Source organism: the organism of the source record quoted next, unplaced genomic scaffold (assembly GCF_019419815.1).
Source record: "Pyrus x bretschneideri cultivar Hongxiangsu unplaced genomic scaffold, Pyrus_bretschneideri_v1 Contig71, whole genome shotgun sequence".
NCBI classification, from domain to species: domain Eukaryota; kingdom Viridiplantae; phylum Streptophyta; class Magnoliopsida; order Rosales; family Rosaceae; genus Pyrus; species Pyrus x bretschneideri.
Window position 1 is genome coordinate 1,399,028 of NW_025999811.1, and position 10,202 is coordinate 1,409,229.

At 39.0% G+C, this 10,202-nt stretch overlaps 2 protein-coding genes across 11 annotated transcripts; both read left to right on the forward strand.

Moving 5' to 3' along the window:
- Nucleotides 1-2,918: 2,918 nt before the first annotated feature.
- On the forward strand, nucleotides 2,919-9,772 carry LOC103959880. Of its 10 annotated transcripts, XR_007254610.1 has the most exons (10): nucleotides 2,920-3,233; nucleotides 4,540-5,421; nucleotides 5,523-5,617; nucleotides 5,711-6,907; nucleotides 6,996-7,090; nucleotides 7,669-7,866; nucleotides 7,969-8,032; nucleotides 8,319-8,434; nucleotides 8,548-8,648; nucleotides 8,876-9,772. XR_007254610.1 is itself a non-coding variant. In XM_009372250.3 (5 exons), exons 3-5 carry the CDS (start codon nucleotides 5,525-5,527, stop codon nucleotides 7,023-7,025), a joined length of 1,320 nt encoding a protein of 439 aa, XP_009370525.2. In that variant the 5' UTR covers nucleotides 2,921-3,233; nucleotides 4,540-5,421; nucleotides 5,523-5,524; the 3' UTR covers nucleotides 7,026-7,364. The 10 variants fall into 10 exon arrangements, 1 of the variants encoding a protein (XP_009370525.2); XR_007254609.1 differs by having other exon boundaries at nucleotides 7,669-8,032; XR_669135.3 differs by having other exon boundaries at nucleotides 7,969-8,434.
- Nucleotides 4,561-5,433, forward strand: LOC125472694. Its single transcript, XM_048574413.1, has one exon. The coding sequence runs from the start codon at nucleotides 4,561-4,563 to the stop codon at nucleotides 5,431-5,433; it is 873 nt and encodes a 290-aa protein (XP_048430370.1).
- Nucleotides 9,773-10,202: the final 430 nt, after the last annotated feature.

A 10,202-nucleotide genomic window follows, 5' to 3' on the forward strand; every position in this document is an offset into this window, starting at 1 on the left:
CACATGCACCCTCACGCGCCGGCCAAGGCATAGCTACACACGTTGGCCACGCGCAGGCATGTGCCTGGCACACTGACGGAATCCCTAACAGCATTAGGGAATATTCCGTTAAAAACTAATGGTATTACCTGACACCGTTAGAATATTCCATTAAAGTTAATGGAATATTCTCATTCTTCTCCGGTGGACCTTGCCGGAGCCGTCGTCTATACTCGCTGGTTTCTGGAAAATATTTAAAACTTAATATCTACTTCAATTCTCAACCAAAATCCATGAAATTTATATGAATCTGAAGGTCTTGAAGAGCATAACATGATCATACATATTAAGAGTCCAAAAACCAATGGAAAATGGTCGGAAAAACCCTTGGAAAAACCGGCCAAAACTGGAATCCTTTGAACTCGTGTGTCCCGACATCTAACTACTCCAAAACTAGCCTAGGGTCCTATAGAGTCGATTAGGAACCTCCTTGAGCCTTAAAATCTTGGAAAAAGGCCACGATCACACCAAAGTAAAAAGACACCTTGCCGGAGGTTATGGTTCCTCCAGTTAAAACACGTTAACTCACCTAGCGAATGGTATCATGAGATTCTAGAGCTCGAGAGGAGTGTAAAGGTGGAAATCATGAGTTTGATCTGTGAAGTTTTGGTATAGTTTGAGTGTGGGTGTGCTCTCGGGTGTACGGACAAAGGAGAAGGATCGGGAAGAGGTAAGATGGTAAGGGTATGCGTACGTGTGTGCACGTATGGGATTGGCTAGAAGAAAATGATAATAAGCCCTGATTGGGCTGCCATGAGAAAGAGGGAGATAAAGTTAGGTTTCAGTTGGCCCAAAGGAAAAATAAAACAAACCCAAAGTCTGATTGGGGCCAATAAAGTAGGGAATAAGGTGATTGGTGGACAAGAATAGATATAATCCACCCTAAAATATATTTATACCCATTCTCGTTCTTTAATTGTCGTAACTTTCCATTAGAAAACCGATTCGACCCTAACTTACGTCAACACGCTTCTGACGTCGAGTATGATTTAATTACGACGGTAGAAATAATAATTTAAAACTGCATATTCACATCCACGTCACTAAGCCAATGAATCATATTCGTCACTTTACACACTCGGGGAGAAAATATATAATAATTTAGGACGAGCCCCCACCACAACTGAACTTTTTTTCTTGCTTTGCAATGCATATGTGTCACCACCACATCCCAGGCTCAACTCCACTGTAGCACAATATTGTCCGCTTTGGACCCCGACCATACCCTCACGGTTTTATTTATAGGAACTCACACGAGAATTTCTCAGTGGGTCACCCATCCTAGGATTGCTCTCGCACGAACTAGTTTAACTTTGAAGTTTCTACGAAACTCGAAGCCAGTAACCTCCCAAAATGCCTCGTGCTAGGTAGAGATGAGAATATGCAAATAAGGCTTACATGATCCACTCCCCCGAGCGATGTGGGATGTTACAATCCACTCCCCTTAGGGGCCCGACGTGGGATGTTACAATCCACCCCCCTTAGGGGCTTGACGTCTTCGTCAACACACTTCCGGCCAGGGATTGGCTCTGATACCAAATTGTCACATCCTGACCTGGGCCCCCACCACATCCCTGGCTTGACTTCACTGTAGCACGATATTGTCCGCTTTGGGCCTTAACCACACCCTTACGATTTTGTTTATGGGAACTCACACGAGAACTTCCCGGTGGGTCATCCATCCTAAGATTGCTCTCGCACGAACTCACTTAACTTCGGAGTTCCTACGGAACCCGAAGCCAGTGAGCTCCCAAAATGCCTCGTGCTAGGTATATATGAGAATATACAAATAAGGCTTACAAGATCCACTCCCCTAGGCGATGTGAGATGTTACAATATGTATATGTCATGTTCACATAGATATCAATAATCACTTGCTCAATAACATCTGCAACACTAATCAAACTGTTAGTAGCCAAAATTATATTATCAATAATATATATAGTATGAATAACACAAAACAATTTAATTGAAAACTATTGCTTTACCATTTTACTCTATCTCTCTCTAGGTGATATTGATGCATAAATCCATTTTAGTTCCATAGAGCAATCTGTTGGGTGAGCTCTCATGCATTTTATGGGATTTGTCCCTTATTTTACAACATTCTCAAGGGAAGTAAATGGATATTTTTGATAGTTTGGTGTGAGTGCTTCTTATGACAATGATCTCCAAAATAGAAATGCATAAACAATACAAGAATTAAGTGGTTCGTCAAATCAACTACATCCACTGGGGTTTGCTTTCATTGTATTTCACTATATATGAGAAACTTACAAATACAATGAAAGATGGCTTAAAGCCTGAACAATATGTAGAAGAAAGATAAAGAGGTAATATGAAAGGGAAGATGAATTTATTTCTATAGCTAAGATATGACTCATTCCCTAGCTCATGAATGGTCTTTATTCGCTGGTCGGGGCGTGACATGGAATGACTCAATTGGTAAAAGTCAAGGACTAAATTTATCGGTTTTTTAAACTCAGGAACCAAAATGAGAAGTTTGGTCAATGTTAGAGACCATTTGCTATAAAAATCATTCTTTTGTGTAATCAACGTGTCACAATTTTATTGGATTTGTGGATCCCACATACAAACTAACCGAATAATTAATAGAATCAAAATGGAAGAACCAACTTGATGGGCGGTAGTGAATGTTAAGGAGGGCATTAATTGATTTTGAAAATGAATGATCATAATGATGAGTTTGATCAATTTCAATAAACCATTTGTTATAAAAACCCAAATATCATTATATTTTTCCAAAAAAAAAAAAACAAATATTCGTTTTTGCCCAAAGAAGAAATCATTATTTTATTAATATATTTATCTCTGTGTTCAAATTTGGCATTTCATCGTCGGCGGGTAAGCTCTGCTCTGCTCTGCAGCCAAGTATTAATAACACAAGCGTACAAACCAGTTTCTCTCTCCTCTCCTCTCTCTCTCACTCTCTCTCTCTCTCTCTCTTCCCCTTTATTCTAATTCTTTCCCTACTCTCTATTCTGTCTGTGACATTTCTCTTAATTCCTAGTACGATTAGGTATTGATTCTCATAAAATCTGTCTTCGACTCTCTCTTCCATTCCATGCCCTCTCTTTCTGTGACTTGTGGAGGAGGAATTCTCATTTGCTAGTCTTTCCAAGAACCACTCCGACGACCTGGTTTCTCTCTCTCTCGCGTCCTCTCTCATCAGGGTCAGTGTTTCTCTAACTTTTCACTGCAATTTTGTTGCTCTTCTTCTTTCTCCTTCTTCTTCTTTTTTTTTTTTTCAAATTTTTTTGAAAAAAGAAATATGTATCCGAAAGATATCTGAGCGTGGATTTGATGGTTGAGTTGTTCCTTGTTTCTGATCAAATGGGTTTTTTAGTTTTGTTTAATTGCTTCAATAAAGATTCAAAATTTAGTATTTTTATTAATTAGCTTGGATTAAAGCGCAAGAATTTGTTTGAGGATTAAAGATTTTGATGTTGGTAATGAAGTGCTGCAAGGAATCAAGTGTTTGAATTTTGTACTGGGGTGCTGTAATTATTGTTGATTAATTAGAATATTAGGAATTTAATTTGCCCATTAAAGCACTTAGGTCTTTGGGTATTTACTATTTGACCAGAAAGAAAGAATAGGACCAGTCACTTTCACAGAGTGTACCTAACCTTCTGTTTGGCTGCTGAGAAAGAAGAAAAGGAAAGAAAATGATGAGAATGTTACCTTAATTACTCCAGAGTTTTGTTGGTTGATGCTACATTGACTTTATAAATCTTTGGTGGCCAGTAGTGAAAGTTCAAGTCCAATTGGTTTATTTGCTTTTGGGCTTTCGGGTGAGTGTAAAGCCACATCGAGGACTAGTATTTAGCTTGACGAAAATAGTGGATCTCAAACAATGTCTGATTTTAACTTCATTTTGTTAGATATTAAGTCGGTTAATTAGCACGTCGGCATGAGTTAAGGGAGTTTTAATTCAAAAACTTGGTAGCTTGGGAGGAAAAGCAATGCTCGATTTGGCAGTACATTGAAATAGATACTGTTTGTTTGGAAATCTTTGTTTGTCTAAATTCTTGTGATGCAACACATGCAAAATAATCATGAAAGTGTCATTTAGATGACAGTCGATTCATCTCGAGTCGTTTGAAATTAAATAAGTCTGTTTTCCTGAAGTGTCGAAAGTGTTTACTGCTCGTTGACATTTTTGGTATCAAACCGAAAAAACTGTGGAAAGAGTGTCTGAAGTTTCCAAGTTAGTATGTTTTATTGAACTCAAATCAACTTTCAGTTGGTATTTACACTTTGTTTTCGCAAGGATTGCTCGGCTTATTTATCAGTTGTTGGTTCATAGACTTGTTTTAGTAGATTTAGTTTTCTTACTTGCCTTTATATTGGACCTTTAAATCCGACACTGCCACACACTAGATTAGTTTATATACATCTCTGATATGTAGCTACTCACGTTCCTTAGTTTCTTTTCTTCTTTGGAATGTAATTTGATGAGAACAGGGTGCTTTGCAGGAAAGAAAACTATAGTACACGATGCTAAAGAATATGATGGAAGAGAAGCAGTTAGATCTTAATCAGCCACTTCTGTCTGTGAGACGATTTTCACCTACAGCAGTCACCTTCGAAGCTGATGACAAAAGGAAGACTGATAAGTCAATACCCAAACTTCCTCCTCTTCCCTTTTACAAATCAGAACTGAAATCAGGTCCAGTGGGGCACCCAGGTACTGTTCCTTTTGTATGGGAGAAAGTCCCGGGAAGACCCAAGGATGAAAGAAATTCACAAACTCGGGGTCTTGAACAGCCTCCCACTACGCCAAGGCTTCCACCTGGAAGGGTTTTGAATGCTAAGAAGCAAGCATTGGATAAATGTTCTAAACGCACTACAACTGCTCAGTCCCCAACTGGAAATGTACATTCTGATTTTAACAATGTTTCAACCTTTGATACAAAAGAAGTTACCAAGTGTGACAGCCTTAAAGAGGGGATGGATGATAAGGATATTGCTGATTCAGAGGATGGTGATGAGACCTATTTAGATGCACCTGACACACTTTCGAGGAGTGAATCATTCTATTATAACTGTAGTATAAGTGGTTTGAGTGGACTGGACGGTCCAGATGCCAAACCATGTGGAACCTTCTCAACAGATCCACAGACTCGTGACTTCATGATGGGTCGGTTCTTGCCTGCAGCAAAAGCAATGGTTTCAGACACACCTCAATATGCTACCAGGAAGCAACCAGTTGCACGAGAGCAAGCAATTTCTCAAGAGCAACCAAGAGGGATGAAGAAGGTAGCGAGCGGGGTTAAGCAACATCCACTTAATCAATATAGGCCAAATGATTTGCCACATAATGTTCAAGATATAGCTGGGGCAAAAGTGAGAATGAAGGTGATTATATAAGGATCTGAAAATTTATTAGGTAAAGTTTGTGAGTCATTTCTTGATTTAAAAATTTTTTTTTTTTTTTTGCCTTCTGAACCTTGTCCCAGGTATGAGAGGGCAACCGCAATCACCCATTTCTTCAGTTAGTAGACTGCGAGCTAAATCTTCCTATGCCAGTGCTTACAGAGAAGCTAAAAACGAGGTACTTTGCCTTATTTACTTGCGTTTCCCCGGTTTTCCATGTGTTATTATCACTTCAAGAATCTTTATTGAACAATTTCTATATTTTCTCTAGCATTCTGGGGGTGATGGACATCAGGAAGCTGGGATGCCTGAAGATAGGAATGATTTGAAATGTGAATCCAACCAGATCAAAATAAGCGAATGTCAGAAATTAGATGGGTCACCTGTATATAGGCGTCAGCAGGGTAGTAACATATCACCCTATCGAAAGGAATGCTTTCATCATGAAGAAAAAGGTTTTCTTGGTCTTCCTGAAAAAGCGAAGAATTCCAGAGATACTATTAGCTCTGGAAAGTATCGAAAAGGCCACAACAATTTTAGGGAATTATTGGCCACTGAGAATGTTACTCAATGGGAAATGGGCCCAGGGAGTCCTGTATTTGAGAAGAATCTGTATATTGATTTTGTGCATACTGTAAAATCTCCGAAGTCGAAGTCACATTCCTCAGATACAAAGGGCCATATTATTCAGTACAGAGGGAATGATATTGAAATTCCTGAGAAAAGTAATGAAGTGAAAGAAACCCCTTCGGCAGAGTTTTCATTCCAAGATATTGAGTGCTTGGGTGATGGAAATGAAAAGGCAATAGTGCCATTTCAAAGTTTGGAGTCTCCTGACTCCAGCTTTCTATCTTGGTCTGGCAGATCCAAGAAGGATGATCAAACAGACATGAGAAATGGTTTTTTATCGGGTCAGGATTCTAGCAAATTCGCAAGCTCAAAAGTGGCTGAACAAGAAAGGTGTAACTTGAAAAGCCAACATTTAGAGAAATCAGTTCATTGGGAAAATTTTAATGGGCTTACTCAGGATTGTATTACATTGACAAGGGCGAAACTGAATGATGAGAAAAAGAGTGATTTAAAAAGCCAACAGTCTAGAAAATCAGGAACAGAAGAAAGTTCCCGTAGCCATGTTCAGAAGTCTATTACATTGACCAGCTCAAAAGTGGCCAATGGAGGAAAGATTGATTTAGAAAGTCAACGACTTGTGAAATTTGGTAATCAAGAAAGTTCCAAGGGCCACAATTCACGACTGCCTCTTGGACCACCTTTACCGAAATCTCCATCAGAGTCTTGGCTAAAGCATACCTTACCTAGTATTTCCTCGAGGAGCTCATCTTCACAGTGTTCTTCTGGTTCACAGATTTATGCTAGCAGCCAGCCTTCGAAGACGTCCTCTCTTGGTCCCAAATGGGAGACAATTGTTAAAACTTCTAACAAGCACCATGGACATCTGCGGTTTTCAGAGGTAATTCCTTAACTCTTCACCTTAACTGCTTCAGTTTACCTGTTTGGGGATTGGATTTGTTAATGATACTCAATTTATATTTTGTCAGGAGCTTCTGACACCTATACCGGAAGCTTAGAAGTCGGATGTTTATCTGAAGCTCACCAGCTTACGTGAATATCCACTCTTTCTATGGGTGTAAAGGTGCTGAATATAGTTTTATTCCTTTCACTTTTCTAAAAGTTTCTCTCGAATGTGTTGCCCTTGTAAGCTTTATACTCGGAAGTTGGTACCTAATGAAAACTATATATCAACAAGCCCATCTCGTATCGTGTAATTTTCTTGTAAATCTCATCATATCATTTTTTGAACTTAACTTTCCTGTAGTAGGATTCTTGTGTAAGGGAATCAAAAGATGTATTTGTTTCTTCATTTCCTTAATAAAAGAAAAGTGATGTACTTTGAGCCACTCGCTTTATCTTCCGTGCATATTAAGCTGATAAATCTTTTACCAATTCGATATTTTTGTTGAGTTGATGAGGTTTTAGAATTAACATATGGGTTTGGTTACATGAATTTGGAGGCTTAATATCTTCCGATCAATTATTGATCACATTTTTGTGTATATTATGGCTAGTTTGAGGGAGAAGTATTTGTATATGTTTTGCTTTAAAAGCCTAGGATTCTTTTGCAGTGTTCCTAAGAAACTGTTGCAAAAGTGAACCATTTATCACATCAGTGGAGTTGCCGTTGCTATATGTGATGTCTCTGATATTCAACAGGGAATAGTGATGGTTTTGGGTCAATCGGCCGTGCACGAATGGGCTGCTCATAAAGCACCAACGGCTGGAAGCCGTACACAGGCAACTGTACCAAGTCAACTCCTTACTGGAAAAAGATTGTGGCACATCTCATTAGTTATTGTTAAGTTGTGTGTGGTGTAACTGCTGTTAATATTAATTTGTTCTGCCAGGCGAATGGTACCATCTTTACCTCATATTGGTTTTTCATGCTTTTGCTGAATATTGACTTCCTGAACTGCTCAGAACTCCTTTGAACTCTCTTTGCTTGCAAATTAAAAGTTTGCAGGTTGCTATTATAGGGGAGTTCTTGTCAGCTGCCTTGCTGCCACTGGAACCACTAGCTGTACGTGTTGCTGCTCAATGAATTTTCTGTACTGTTTCATATCTATGTCCTATATATCTAATCTGCTATGTCCTATAAATCTGTATTCTTCGGTTGGATCTCGATAAGCAGCTCAGAACTTCACCCGTCCCAAATTTAAAAAAATTATATTTCTTTCAAACCTCCTTACATTACATGATTTCCATTGAGTTAAAGAAAAGTAGTTTTGTGACTGGCCTACTAGAGTTCTATTCTGACATGGTTATACGTATACTGGATACTTTGTATGTAACTACATATAACACAGGAATTGTGCACTTTTTAAGAGAAAGTAAGGATTGTACCGTTTTCGTATGTGATTCCACTGGTGTATCTGATTCGATCCTGATCCTTTTTGGTGGTGCATTGAACCATGGAGTCCAGGTGATTATTCAATTGTATAACCCTGAGTTAGTACAAATGCATGGAATTGACTTACTGTGATCTTGTATTCTGTACTTTCCTCATTTTATTTTTCTCTCTTTTTTCACCATTAGGTTGGGCATTTGAGAATGTTGGACGGTTGTATCGATTTCTTCCTGGATCCTAGGTTGGTGGACTGCTAAAGGAAGAAGTTAATGAGCTTATTCAAAAGAAGGTGAGCTATTAGGCATTAATTACTTATAAGAGCCTATTCTGTTTGTTGTTTAATATTGTACTTTCTTGTTTTAGCCTTTAGTACTGGGGTCAAAATCCTGGTTTATTAGCAAGGAAAGGGGGGCTTATGACTTGGTTGCCTGTCTTGTATGAACGTTACGTTTGTTTCTTCCTAGCATCTCCAGATTCTTGTACTGGGGATTTTTACACCCTTGCAATGATGCACAGCTTGCAGATCCTAGCCTTGATATCGACAAGGAAGGGAAGTACCTTATGCTTGCTATTCAAGAGCTGGTATCTGGAGATCAATATGAAGGGAGATTTGTATTTGGTCGTGACTGCAGGAAGCCAAAGGAGTCTGGTGATAACAGCAGATTCACTAAAGACGGGACCAATCCCATGAGTTTGCCTCAAACTCTGTTGATGAAAGCAGGACACTGCTCCAAAATACAAAACAAAGCACCTTGAGACGAACGAGTTGAGAGGACTGGTGGAGTGCAAGGGCATGTAATTTGTTGGGAAACCTAAGAAAAATAAGCAGCTTGCAGAAAGGGATGCTGCTATATAAGCACTGGCTTGGTTGACTCACACATCAGACAACAATTGTGATGAAGAAGACAACTCCCCGCCTGATGGCACTGACAAGATGCTAAAACTCCTCGGAAATGTAGAAGATCAAAATGGCAGTCTGGTTGAATGTGATTACAGATGTAAAAGATGAAGCTGCTTCCATCTGGTGGTTGAGGACGCTGTAAGCCATATCTCCCTAGGACACATGGGGCGCGTTGCATACATTCAGCTTGTTGGTACGTAGTTTTGGTAGAGTGGGCTAGTATATATACAAATCTTTTCCTTGTGTTTGCAGGGGTGTCATAGATGGTCGAAGCCGTCTGGATTGTATCTTGGCAGCCGGTGACACTAGTCACTGAGTCTGCTAAGTTATGCAAAGGGGTGTGTGGATAGCACCACCCTAAAACTATTTACAACGATTGTTCTTGTAAACTTGTTAGATATCTCGGGTTGCACGATTTCTTGTAATTTGTAGCTAATTCTATTAAATCTATTACCAATTTCAATCCAATCATCTATGGTCAGACAAGGCCCGGCCGTAGATTGATTTTTCAATTGTTGATTATATTTTGCAATTTTTCACGTCTAATTGTATTTCTTACTTTGTCAAACCATGGAGATTATGAAAATAGATGCATTCCTACAAATCTCGACAACCAACAGAGATTATTTACATGGCCCCATTAAATTTCGGGTGGTTATATAAAAGTGATCAGATAAGCAATTTTGTACTATAAACGTGCATCCTTAACTATCTAAAGATCATTATGCTACCAAAAAGAGAGTATTACATTTGACCGGTCGTTAAATGGTGTTGCATGTGTTAAGTAAATGCATGGAGCGTCGTAGCCAAGTCTCATGTATGTATAAATCTCTACTACTAAACTTTTAATTCTTGTGCTCCTGAGCTTCAGCTTTGTCAACTATGTACTGTTCATGGTTTAATGGTTTACTGTTCAGCCTGGGCTGCTTAGAACTTTCTAAT